This window comes from Pseudonaja textilis, chromosome 1 (genome assembly GCF_049901715.1).
Source record: "Pseudonaja textilis isolate UNSWEBS1 chromosome 1, rPseTex1.2, whole genome shotgun sequence".
Taxonomy (NCBI): Eukaryota; Metazoa; Chordata; class Lepidosauria; order Squamata; family Elapidae; genus Pseudonaja; species Pseudonaja textilis.
The window spans coordinates 256428628-256443192 of record NC_141990.1 but is presented as its reverse complement, the minus strand read 5'-3'; the positions used below and the strand labels follow the sequence as shown (position 1 = coordinate 256443192).

The 14565-nt window shown below is 35.9% G+C and overlaps 1 protein-coding gene across 4 annotated transcripts in view; it reads right to left on the bottom strand.

Annotated features, from left to right (window-relative positions):
- The window catches only part of PRR5L (proline rich 5 like), a 66990-nt gene that overhangs the window by 19407 nt on the left and 33018 nt on the right, over positions 1 to 14565 (bottom strand). For all 4 annotated transcript variants that reach the window (XM_087921381.1, XM_087921382.1, XM_087921383.1 and 1 more), the window contains 2 exons: positions 6023 to 6080; positions 628 to 719 (listed from right to left, as the gene is read on the bottom strand). In XM_087921381.1, coding sequence (XP_087777507.1) covers positions 628 to 719; positions 6023 to 6080 — 150 coding nt within the window. The remainder of the gene's footprint in view (positions 1 to 627; positions 720 to 6022; positions 6081 to 14565) is intronic.

The following is a 14565-nucleotide window of genomic DNA, read 5'->3' as shown; positions in this document are numbered from 1 at the left end:
GCTGCCTCTAATATATAATATGCCTCATAGAATCTTATCAAGTATCTGGCTTCCTCTTTACAAATCATCATTTTAAATTCAAGAGTCAACACGGAAATTAGATTTCTTTCCAGTTTTTCTACTCAGGAACAATGGTAAGAAAAAAAGAGGCTATAATGAAGATGATCAAAAAATTCAGAGGAAAGCAGGTGAAGAAAGCACAAAATCTCAGGCCAGGTTGGCTGGGAATTTTGTTATTCTGGAAAGTGTCAGGTTGGAGACAAAGACTTTTATCATTAGCGTATTGTCCAATTACAATGTCTTCAGGTGGTTAAAACTAAAATGCACCGTTAACAATGGATCTGTAAATTAACAATAACACAAAATATTGATCTGGAATAACTTATCCTTTAACAGAGTGCAGATTTATAATTATTGGGTTGTTGGTTTAAATTAGTCAAGACTTTTATAACCATATCGATAGCAGGACAAACAAGCTTAAGAACAATTCTGGTGAAATGTGTGATTCTTAAAGTTTAAAATAAATAGTTTTCCTTTATAGATTAAGTTTCATGTCTCCCTTCAATTATAGGGCAAGTTTGAATTGTTTTTCTCTGCCCTGTTGAGCTTATATTTAACTAGCTTTACCTGAACAGGGTAAAATATAGCCTGTAATGTTGGAAGAGTTTCTGTGAAGAAGTGATCCCAAGTTTCAGATAATACATAGATACGATCTTCTCCTAAAAAAAAAAATACAATGAACATTAGGCCAACTTGCAAGAAGCATGCTGTTATTAGATACGCAACTCTCATTTCCAAGTACAAATAAAATCCATTGCTTGGCTTTGTGAGATTACTGGAGGTTGCTAGGTGTCTTTTAGATAAGCAGCAGAGGCCTCGGTAAGTGGCACATCTAGCCAACCTTGGGTGGTTTTGAAAAGCTAACTAGGTTTGGACCTGGTTGATGCCTGGATGGGAGACTTCTGAGAATACTAGCTTGTGGATTAGACTGGGAAATCCAGGAAGTAAGGAAGGACAAACCACTTCTATCTGATAGCCACCCCAAGACAGGGATGCCTAACTGGCAGCCCGCAGGCCAGATGCATCACGCACAAACCATGCCCACCCCTGCTCTGTGAATGGGAAAAAGATTCCCATGATTGGAAAGCGTCATGTGATGGCAACGTGACACCACGGAGTTTGATACCCATGCACTAGAAGCTGAAGGTTCCAAATACTAATTTTTACAAAGGAGGCTCAGCTGCAACTGCAACGATGATCTCAATATGGAGCTGCCCTTAAGGCCTTCCTGGATGCTGCAGTTGGTTCAAAATTTAACTGCCATATGTTGACTAAGAACCACCAGGGCTTTGTTGGTCTTTCACTGGTTTCCAATAGATTTCCAAGTAGAATTCAAAATGCTGGTTTTAACCTATGGGGCCCTTTATGACATAGAGTCTGGATGTCTGCAGAACTAGTAAAAGTAGAATTGACCCATCTGATTTGTTTGCTGAAAATGAGGATGCTGAAAGTACCTCTTCCCCATGAAAGATCAGAAGAGTGAGAGGAATGGCATTATGGATTTGGCGATACGTCCCTGTATTGTAGAAGTGACCTATGGAGATCTGAACGGGACCATACGTGACAGTTTTTCAGAAGACTCTAATCCACACAACATTTAACTATTTAGAAAGGTTGAAAATTGTTTATTTCCAGATATCATATCATATCAGGTAGGTTTTTTAGTTATCTTTCTAAGGTAGTGGTTCTCAACCTGTGGTCTGTGGAGGGGAGAGGCCTATGAAGAAAATGAAATGAAAGAAACATTATGATTTAAATCTTGAGTTAAGTTTTGATGGTCCATGACCACAAAAAGTATTTAAAGGGGCTCCATGGTGAAAAAAAGGTTGAGAATCTTTATTTAGGGTTTTTATGCACTTGTGTAACCTTGACAAAAATTGCATGAAACCGATAGCATAAAAATTCTGCAGATACATAAATTACAACACATGGCAGTTATGCCAACTTTCTTTTTGTCTTCCTTCCAAAATAAAACAATGTGCTTACTTTTTCTGAGGGATAATCAGTATTCCATACTGCCTAGGGCTAACGTCATATGAAAACTATAAAAAATGATTTATTTAAAAAGGAAAAAAAAATATGCTTAGCAAAAAGCCCCTGCTGTTTAAAGTTCATTAATCTTTAACTAAAAATGTAGACATTCTCAGAGAGAGAGAGAGAGAGAGAGAGATGGAAGGAGGGAGGGAGGGAAGGAGGGAGGGGGGGAGAGAGAGAGAGAGGCAGAAATAATAGTAAAAATTTAGCAGGTTTTAACTTTCAGAGCATTTTTAAAAATTGTTCATTTCATGAAAAATAATCTATAATCCTTTCTATTTAAAGAACATTTCAGTACCCCCCAAAATGCTAAAAAGGTTTAGTGCAAGGAATTTTAATATTCTATTCCCAGTTGTACAAATATATCAATTAATGAGGCACATACTTGTGTGAAGGGTATAACAAGGACAGTGGTCAGAGAAAACCAGGTCCAATTTCATTAGAGGTGGTGGTGAGACTGGAAACACTTTGTCCAACATCACAACCTATGAATCATGCCTATATTTGGTATAATCCTATTACAATAAGGTCATCTGGAGGCTAAACATGTAGTGGGGTTTATGAAGACAAGACCTATTCCCAGAGTCCTCACCTACATCCTGAGAGTAAGTTTTCAAGGGACTTTCTACTAATTGTTTCTTGAATCCAACCACAAATCTCAAAATGGTCAGGAATTCTATGTTATCATGGATCTTTGCATACAGTGACTTATTTATGTGTGACTGAATATGAATAGAACCTTTATACAATTTCCAATGCAGAAAGATCAAGGATAGAGATGCTGACTGTAGAGTAGTCTTAACACGAGTTGCTGAATGTATGCTCAGGTTTTAACAAAGCAATAGTTTAATGCTAAATTAAGAATGCAGATTGAAAAAAAAACAAGTCAAATAGAATGCACCCCTTACATTTTCACTAATATAATTTTACATATCAAATACCACTATACTGGATCTATCCATAAAGTTATTGCTTCTCAAAACCTTTTCTTTACCAGGAAAGAAAATATCTGTTAGCAAGTACTGTATGCATTATTTCAAAACCCATTAAATAGGATTTCCTCTAACCCTTTTCAGCAACCTTAACTGAAGTGAGGAGTAAATTTGTGGTCAGCATTTGTGCATGCATACTATGGAACACTATAATTCCATCCAAATAAACACAGTTATAGTTTCTCTTTAAATCTTGTTACCATCTTATCCCCATGCATACAGTTAAGAATACTTCTCTGTCTGCTCACTCTACCTCTCAGAGCTGGTTATAAAGCAAAACATCCATTAAAAACTTTTGGAGACTGGTCAGATCCTCTTCCAATGAAGTCAGATCCTAGCATGTTAATTGTGCCTTTGTATTCATTTCTGAAATCATAATACAGTACTACTTAGGTCACAACAGTTCATTCAACTATTTAAAGTTACAACCAGTCCTCAAGAGTTCTGACTGTTGCAGTGAGTTGTGGTAAAAGGACTGCAATTTCCAACATTCCCTGATAGCTTTCTACAAGCAAAGTCAATGGGGAAGCCAGTGGGAAATCAGAAGCAGCTCCTGTTACTCCACTCACTCTATACCACCTGCTAACAGCACCACTCCCCACAACACACATCTGTACTCCCTAGGGCCTGCCCATGGCACTCCCCCACATCCCAAAAGCATCTGTCTAAGGTATTCCCCACTCCCCTGCAGCATCTGCATACCTGCCTATGTTCCAGTGCCACTGCTCACAGAACTCCATCACCACACCCCACAGCCTGGGACTCTTCCCACTTTTGTGGTCCTGAGCTTACAATAGCAAATGGAACTGAGGAATTGCCATTACTACATAATTCATCCATGTGATATCATGTTTTGCAACTGTCATCACTTACAATGGAAATTTCACTCCCAATTGTCATTGTAACCCATGGCCTACTTTTAACATACACTGAAGTAGTTTTAAGCAGGATTTGTAATTGCATTGTGGTAAAACAAGAAATAACTATTTTTAAGCATGATGCACCATCAATACAGATATAACTCCTCCGGTCTAAATATTTTACAAATATTTTTCAGGCCCCTTGCTAGTGAAACTAACCATTACATTTTTTTCAGTAATTGTGGAACTGAAGAATCACTCATTTTCTCCCAAACTAAGTTTCAGCAGCCATAAATGGCACTTACTGAATTTTCCACATAAAGTTGAGTGATTCAGAAATTTACCATTAAAGAATTGCCAAACTCAGATTTAATTTCCAATCAGAAGCACAAATTTCTGGCTGCTGTATAGTCATGGCCTAGGACCCAGATGAGCACACACTCCAAATTATTGTGTGAGCTCACATTGCAACATTATAGGCAGATGTTATTCATTGCTGTTAGACTTGTTTCCAAATAAGGACTCGTACAATTGCAGTCTTAGCAGCCTATGACCCACTGAATTGTAATAAAATTTTATTTTTTAAAAATAAACTAAGATTGTAAAGGTCTCCCTCAAGGGAACCTTAATTATCTGACTTCAATTAGAAATTAGTTTGAGAATTGAAATTTAACAATATAGCTGACGGGTTCTAGAACTGTCATATCACATCTGCTTCTTGATGTCTTAGCTAAGTATACTTATTATCTCTGGTATTTTAGTATACTTAGTATCTCTGGTATTTTAAAAAAGTTATAAAAATATTACATGCAATGTTTATAACTATCTGCAAAACTCTTTTCATTCTTTTCCTTTCTTTTGAATCCAACTAATAGAAAAACAATAAAACAGAAAGCTTATACTAGTGAATAAACAGGTGCAACAATTGAAGTTTATCTGGTCAGAAGTCTGAATGGTTTTGTGGTTAAGAAACTAGGATAAATTTATTTCTCCACAGGTTCCTGCTTCCTTTTGAACTATTAGAGACCAATACAACTTCCTGGCAGACTGGCAACTGAAAACTGTTATGGCCTAGGTAATATTCTCCCATGTACTGTATGTCAATCTAAGATAAAGCTATATTTTATGAAAACCAGGAGCTTGTCCCAATCTTTTTGGAATTAACTTTCAAATGACTAACAGAATTGGAAGAAACCTTGGAGAATCTTCTAGTTCACTACTGGGCTGTGACCTTTTGACCAGCAGGCCTCTGCATGTGTAGCTCGTCTTGCACAAGCAGTGAGCAGTATTGGCACATTAATATGAACATGCAGCTCAATGTGTACAAGTTGAGCTGCACTGTGCATGCACACCGCCCTGCCACTTGCACAAGCTCTGCACAGACGCCGGTCCACCATGGGTGCAGCCCAGTTCCCTATTCCCCCACCTGGCTGGGCCACCAAGCTGCAAAGGTCAGGGACCACTATTTTAATCCAACTCCTTGATGCTGCAATAGTTTTCAAACTTTTGACTATAATCAAAGTTGAAAGTGACCAGCCACCACAATGTATCCACAAGGTTTTAGTTGTACCTACCAAGACCAATTGAAGAAACTATGTGAAACATAATAAAAGATTTCTGGTGAATGAACATTGAGAATTATAGGCACTGCATAACTGATCTCAATTTATAATGTTCAAGCATAAGCCAGGCTTTCCCTGCAGAAATATGAACAATGTTTAATAGTCTTTCATAACAATGTTGGTTTGATGGTGAAGTTGGTTATAGCCATTTGCTAGACATCTTTCACCACTAATTGGTCATCGATGGTACATATATACAGATAAATGCTGCCTTGTGATAATTTGCCTTTTAATTGGAAAGATATTTTCTTCTCTGTTCTAAATAACCTCTATTCAGTGCTATTATTATGACTTCATTGTGTTATTTATACACATTAGGACCCGGGGATATTTAGCCACATGACGCTGATATGTTGGTTTTTCCACAAATTCATCTTAGCAACTTCAGAATATGATTCACAAAGCTTTCTGGGAATCTAGAGTCCTTCTTAAAGTTGTCAATTTCTATACTTGCCTTCACAAAACTTAACTTTTTCTTCTATGTATAGCAAACCTTTTGCAAGAAGCTGGTTCTGCCAAAAAGAAAAAAAAAGGGAAAAAAGGGTTGGATTTTCAATATTCAAAGATACAAATGATGTTTTTACAAATGTTATTTCAAATAGATTTACCCAATCTATTGAATAAGCAATATGTCTTAGTTTTAGATCAAGTATGTCAAAACACATATGGCCAATGAAAGTTTTACATGCTCTAGATGTAACATCTTAATTCCTAATCAGACTCATTTCTTTTCTGCCCAAAGATTTTCAAGTTGGATTTTATTGCTATTATTGTGCCTTAATCATTTTGTTGAATTTTAATATTATATTTATATTTTACTTTCAGCTCTGGAAAGTCTCAAAGAGCATACATTTCTGGGTTGCCAAATAAATGTGGAAAATACATGTAAAGAAAGGCATTTCTGCATATGATCAGCTAAAAACAGTCTCCATTCTGCAGATGTTCAATCATGTGGCATATCTCAGTTGCAAATACCTTAATGGTCCAATGCCGTAAAAACATTCACTGGTGGAAGGAAACAACTGAATAAATTCTTATGGAATTAGAATTTAAAAGGACAACACAAATGCTATAACAGTTTTCCAGTGTGCTAAAAATTAGAACACAACCAAGACTTGCAACAATACACTGCATGAAGGAATGTCCCTATTTGCTATTAGCTATTTTATTTTATTATTTATTTATTTTATTTTATTTTATTCCATTTTATTCCTCTACTGTTTTTCAAGTGATGGCTCCAATCCAATTGTATGTCTGCCTGTACTTTGGAATCTCCCCTTAAAGTAGGGGGTTTCCTAAAAATGTTTTGTACAATTAAAAACTTTGGGACTGTCCCCAGACACAACTCCTTCTTGTACTAATTGTGTTATATAAGAACTGATAGTCACTTCTGAACTTCAAAAAATAGAAGGAATGAGTCAATGTTGACTCTCTATTTTACATCATCAGTGCAAACCACACTTCGCAAAACTTTACTTTCTTTTTTTAAAAAAAGAGGAACACCGCAGATCTTTTGTTTTTTTTGTATTTTACAAAAGGAAACAAATGAAAAAGCTGTTTAAATAACAATCTTGTTTTCTTGATATTTAATGCAGCAGTTATAATAATCGGTTTAATGTGATGTACGGCCTTGCATGCAATATCATTTAATTACAGTAAGATTTCTGATCATTAAATGTTTCAATATTTAGTCGTTGAAGAATATGCTGAAAATCCACTTTCACAAAGTTGTGCTGAAGGAAAAAGAAGTTGTACCATCAGGGTTTTTTTTTTTCACCTCAAAGACCCCTGTGAACTTTCACTGAAATTTGTGGATTTTTAAAAATTATTTTAATATATGCTTATGGCAAGATCTACCAGCATTTCCTTTCATTTTTCACTGGAAACTAAATAGATATAAAACCCATTAACATCTTCAATAGTTAATATTGTTATTCTGCAGAATATGGTTTAAAAATATTCACATAGCTCTACCAAGGAACTGGCAGCCTAAAGTTTTCTGTAGAGAGAAAGTATAAGAGTTGAAGCTAAGCAAATGCAGTCATTGATATATTATTATTATTATTATTATTATTATTATTATTATTATTATTATTATTATTATTATTATCATCATCATCATCATCATCATCATCATCTAAAATTTATTTGCTATCTATCTCTAGGCAGCTCACAACTATAAAATATGGGGAAATAAAAAAGAAAGATTAAACAAAGAGAAAGGAACTGCACTCAAAAACAGACTGGCAGCCAGTGTAATTTGCCAGTGTACTACAATACTTATAATCATGGAATTGAGGAACTGCTCAAGTTATCAAGTCCAAGCCCTTGCTCAGTGCAAAAAAATCTACATCAAACCATCCCTAACAGTGACTTACTCAGCTTCTGCTTACCATTAAATCAGGAATGTTTAATAAGAAAGACGCCTCTCTAGGTAATTGATTCTAATTTCAAATTACTCTTACTGTTAAGATGTTTTTCCCTCCTAACATTCAACTGGAATCTTTCTTCCTGCCCTCCGGGATAATATGTAATAGTAGCCTTTTGTATAATCATGTCCAAGGTGCCCTCTGGACTCTCAGAATTCCCAGACAAAGTGGTCATAAGAATTAAAGGAATTAAAATTCTACACACATCTGGATACACCAGTTTGGGAAAGCCTGGAGGTTATGCATGTTATGCATTTTATGTAATAAAATATGCACATGGTTATGAGCAATATTTCAATTGTGAAAAAGAGGCAGATGAATCATATGAGTCATTTTTATTCCTCTAACATTTATAGGAAGTATTTGTGGTTACAAGAGATAGATGTACTGACTGCCTACAGTTTACCTATTCGGTATGCATATGGAATAATACATAACTATCCAGAATAGTTGTGAATTCCTTGTCTGATGGAAAATAATTGGCTGATGTTTGTGCAAGCAAGCACATAGAGGAACAGTGAACAAAACAGAAAATTTGTGAGCAGTATTATGCTCTATTACCCAAGCAACTATTTTCTTGCAAATTCAGAACAAGCCAAAAGAAAAGGAATGCAGGTAAAAAATACACAAAGGTCTAAATATATAGCAATCATGGGGAAGAAATTAGTCTCATTTTGAGAAATGCATCAGTGCCTTTGCAGTGCTTTCTTCCCAAGAATCTTTATTTTGAAAGCCTAGAAAGACTATGCCAACCCAATTAAAATTACTCAATAGAAACTATGTTTAAAATAATCAATGGTTTGTTTTTATATGGTGCATGGAAGTCTGAGTCCCTTTTTAACAGAAGGCCTTTCTCTGTGTTACTTAGAAGTTTAGCAATTACTTCAGATTCAATAAATATATCTTTGGACAAAATAAGCAATCATTTTCTCAAATTTCTCAAAATGCTAGAATAAACAATTGCTTATGTTATTCTCACAAACCATGCCATGTATTATATTCTCCCTCCACCCCCCACTGTAATAACTTATGAACTTGGGTAAAGAAAAACGAAGTATCTCAAATTAAAAATCCAGACTGAAGAAGAATCATAACCCAAGGAAAAGTTTGAGGAGCTACAAGGTCTCATCTACCAGAATTCAAACATAAAACAGTAGTAAGTTAAATAGATGTAAACCTCATGGTAAGTCATAATTTTATTTCCTTGTTTCAGCTAAATCTGATTTGTGAACCCAGCAACTGTGTTTTGGGCTTAAATGTACAGGTGAAACTCAAAAAATTAGAATATCGTGCAAAAGTTCATTTATTTCAGTAATGCAACTTAAAAGGTGAAACTAATATATGAGATAGACTCATGACATGCAAAGCAAGATAGTTCAAGCCATTATTTGTCATAATTGTGATGATTATGGCTTACAGCTCATGAAAACCCCAAATCCCCAATCACAGAAAATTAGAATATTACATGCAATCAATAAAACAAGGATTGTACATAGAATAATATCGGACCTCTTCCAAAGTATAAGCATGAACTCAATACTTGGTTTGGGCCCCTTTTGCAGCAATTACTGCCTCAATGCGGCGTGGCATGAAAGCTATCAACCTGTGGCACTGCTGAGGTGTTATTGAAGACCAGGATGCTTCAATAGCAGCCTTCAGCTCTTTTGCATTGTTCGGTCTCATGTCTCTCACCTTTCGCTTGGCAATGCCCCATAGATTCTCTATGGGGTTCAGGTCAGGCGAGTTTGCTGGCCAATCAAGCACAGTAATCCCATGGTCATTGAACCAGGTTTTGGTGCTTTTGGCAGTGTGGGCAGGTGCCAAATCCTGCTGGAAAATGAAGTCAGCATCCCCCTAAAGCTCATCTATGGAAGGAAGCATGAAGTGCTCCAAAATCTCCTGGTACACAGCTGTGTTGACCCTGGACTTAATGAAGCACAGTGGACCATCGCCAGCAGATGACATGGCTCCCCAAATCAACAGAGACTGTGGAAACTCCACACTGGATTTCAAGCATCTTGCAGTGTGTGCCTCTCCATTCTTCCTCCAGACTCTGGGTCCTTGGTTTCCAAATGAGATGCAAAAGTTGCTTTCATCAGAAAAGAGGACTTTGGACTACTGAGCAACAGACCAGGTCTGTTTTTCTTTAGCCCAGTAAGATACTTCTAACGTTGTTTGTTGTGCAGGAGAAGCCTGACAAGAGGAATATGACATTTGAAGCCCATGTCCAAGATCCGTCTGTGTGGTGGTTCTTGATGCACTAACTCCAGCCTCAGTCCACTCCTTGTGAAAGTTCCCAACACTTTTGAATGGCCTTTTCCTTACAATCCTCTCCAGGCTGCAGTCATCCCTGCTGTTTGTGCACCTTTTTCTTCCACACTTTTCCCTTCTACATAACTTTCTATTAATATGCTTTGATACAGCACTTTGGGAACATCCAACTTCTTTTGCAATTACCTTTTGAGGCTTTCCCTCCTTATGGAGGGTGTCAGTGATGGTTTTCTGCACAACTGTTAGATCAGCAGTCTTTCCCATGACTGTGATTCCTACTGAACCAGACTGAGAGACCATTTAAAGGCTCAGGAACCTTTGCAGGTGTTATGGCTTAATTAGCTGATTAGAGTGGGACACTTTGAGCCTAGAATATTGAACCTTTTCACAATAGTCTAATTTTCTGAGATTGTGGATTTGGGGTTTTCATGAGTTGTAAGCCATAATCATCTCAATTATGAACACATCACAGCTTGAACTATCTTGCTTTGCATGTAATGAGTCTATCTCATATATTAAGTTCACCTTTTAAGTTGCATTACTGAAATAAATGAACTTTTGCACGATATTCTAATTTTTCGAGTTTCACCTATAGTATGGTTAACTGAATTACTGAATAAACCTTAAGTTCTGAAGTTGTATTACCATATATTTATTAGGTAGTCAGTGTGAAATGTAAGCCACTTGATTAAAAAAAATCCCTTAGTTTAATAGAATACATGAAGCTTATCATTTGAAACTTTCTGTTGCATGTAAAGACTAAGCAACCAGGTAATTTCCAGATTGTTAAATAACAAGATATCAAGAATCTCTTTACACATTATTCCAGCATATGAGGAACAGTAACTAGTAACTTATAACACTTTACTTTTCTTCTGGATATCATGTTCCAGATGTCAGTGATTTAGCTGAAAAGTTCACTGCCTATCAGAGATATGTGCAACTTTGAACAATAAAATGTAAAAAAAACAGGGTTTCCTATTGCCACCATTTATCCAAAAAATAACTAGGACAGTTAATGGGTAAACTCAACTTTTGTTCCCTGAGGAACCACTTTGTAAATAAGTTGGAAGAATTAAAGGAAGTTTTAAATCTGCATATACAGATGTAAAATGACATTAAACTGGATGATAGCATTAAAAATATAGGTTGTGCAGTGCTAATCATACGAATTTCCATAACCAACACTCAAGTATTTTTTCCTAAAAATAGAATTAAACTTGGAAAAAACAATATCTCACAATGTGAGCTGTTTGTAACTCAATTTGAAATATTTTCATTATAAAAAAACTCTACCTAAAGTAGTAGAAAAAAGAAAATGCCTCTCTCACTCAGATTAAGTTCAAATTTCTAAGATGAGATTCCAGTTCTCAAATTTGTTATTAAACTCTCCTTTACAGCTAAGATTAGGGCAGGTATAAATAGAAAGTAGATCTTTAAGAATGTTTAATAAAAATGAGGTTTCAGTCCACCTAACTCACGATAGAAGAAAACATTTGTGAGAGAAATTATTTTTATATGGGTTTTTTTTTGTACAAAGTTATCAGCTCCCCAAATAAGCAGTTCAGTTCAAACATAATAGCAAACTATAGTCACTGTGAGCCAAAATCAAACCATGAACCAGGGAATTTTAAGTAAACTATAATGACTGCAACTCCAAACTAACATTCTTTTCCCCTTATCTGCAAAAGCTTCAAACTTATGTCCATTCATGCTTATAACCATATATCATGGTTTACTATTACATCATTCCACAATTTCAGTCAATTTTACTGCTTACTGAAGTCAAGTACCATCTTTTCATTAGACCTATTATATTTGTGTAAGATCTGGGTTGTGTACTTTTGTTCCCAGAGATAAGAGAAAATATTAGGATTGATGTTCTGAATGGGCTGAATCTTAGTTCTATTGGCCCAATTCCATTATTTTATGCTGAAAAAAGAACTAATATTTCTAAACACTGGCCATTTTCACATAGAATGAACCAGAATTCTGGAGAATCCTCACTGTAGTTGATCTGCTCATATACTTGGCTCATTAATTATGTTTCATTCCTCCCAATTAATACAAGAGGTCAAACAAATCCCTTCAGCATATTGCCTGCATCAGAAATGTTGGCTTTATTTCACTGCTTACAAGCCAGTATTATAAACCATGGCTCTTTTTTCATTTACAAATTATGGCTTATATGGAGACCAACAGCCAAAATATCTCTAGTCCAATTGATGTGCCAATAAATTATTCCAGATTTATTTAACAATTCAAGCTAGAGGAATAGTGAATAAGTTGAAATTCACCAGCGTGTCATTCATCATCAGCCATGATTTTCAACAATGCTGATTTATTGTTCAGTGTTTATTCTATTATTGTTATAGGTGACTTATTTTTGAAAAAAAAAATCTAGAAGTAAGCAGAGTCTAAATTACAGCAACAAGTCATTGGGGAAATAACATTTTGTTTTTATGCCATTAGGTGCACTAGAATCAAGTACTAATGAATGTTTGAAACCTTTAATCTGGCCAGTTAAAGTTGGCTCTCACTAATGAATCTACTAAAATATTTAGTTATTAATTTGCTATCATGACATTCACTTGACCTGAATAGGGCTGGTTTAAATTTGTGCTACAAAATGGCACACTATAAGATATTGCTTGGAATTACGATCTCCAGTTATTTTTATTTCATTACCTAGTATGCAGTAGTAAGTAGGAAGGTTATGAATTGTATAGGGTTTTTTTCTGTTTCTGGGACAAGAAAGAATAAAATACAGTGAAATTCAGTGTGTGTGTGTGAAAACTTTGTGTCAATTGTGTGTGTGTGTGTGTGTGTGTGTGTACCAAATAAGTGTATTGCACAAACTATATAAACATAACCTTTGAGCCAATATTGCATAAGTTATTGCTATTACAAGAAATGTATTATAATAGCGTACACTGAATTGAGGATAAAGAAGAAATTATAAGTTAGTCTTTCTTTTTAGAAATCCTTGTGGTTACTTCTGGGAAATCTAACAGGTCCCCAATATAGAGGTGGACGAAAGAAAAATCCTATTCATAATTTGGTTTCAAAAGTTTCATTTTCACTAATGAGGCTGTTTTCTACAGTAATGATAGCCGTGAATTTGTGCACACATTTTTTTGGATTCTTGTAGACAAGACCCAAACTTTTTCTGTGGTTAAGATTAAGATCTCGGAGGGCTGTTTATCAGTTAAAAGATACATAATAATTTCACTCTGACTCATGCATTTCCTCAACTCCAGTGTTTGAATTATTGTTGCTCTACAGACTATTCAGGCTTATTAAATGAGATTTCTGTTCATGTGTTTCAAAGACATAACATATTTTAGTGCATGCTGGAACTATGTGGGTTGACAGCTATGTGGGTTAACATGCATTCCACATTTAAGTGCTAAGAATGGGTATTTGCACTGTACATCTTATGTCATTGCTTAGGTAGCTTTTTTCAAAAAGGTGGGGAAGGGCTAAGCATCATAGCATGAATCCCTAGGAACGAAAACTCATCAAAGGAAGCTATTGTCAAGGATGGTCCCTTCTCAGTGATCATTGAAGTGGACCATCTTAATCAATTTGGGGAAATGCATTATCCCTACTGTACAAGAGATCACATAAAGTATTTCTGATAAGGAAATATTAAACCGTCAGTTGAATATTTATTGAAAGGTGGAATATCTTCAAAGACTGTGATTGTGGAAACATCTTCATGATGCCTTATTATCAAATCTCTTTATTATTTTTGATTTTATAATGTTCAAGGGTGCTTCAGAGTCTTTTAGGGCAGAGATCCCCAACCTTGGTTCCCTAGACTGGCACCGGTCCGCAGCATGCCAGAAACCGGTCCGCACAATAAAGCGAAGACCCCTCCGTGGGATGCAGGCAGCACACAAAACCATGCCCCTTTTGGTCTACGGAAAAAACTCACTCCATAGAAGTGGACCCTGGTGCCCAAAAGGTTGGGGGCCACTGCTCTAGGGGAAGCGGGTAATCTTGGATTAACAGCCATTATCTAAAAAGATCTTGATTATATTATTTATCCCAAATGTTCATAAGGCATTGAAGCACACTTTTAAGTTTTGCAAGGAGAATGATGAATGGAATGTGGAGAAGAGAAACATGAGTTGTGAGCATTGTAACTTAAGCAACACATACACCCGTGCACGGGGGTAAAGAGGGGGTTTTGAGGCCAGAAGCGGAGAAAATTCCCTAGCTGTAACCCTTTTTCCGAAACCCACTTTCCAGTTGTTCAAGAGGTTTTTTTTTAAAAAAAAAGCATCATTCC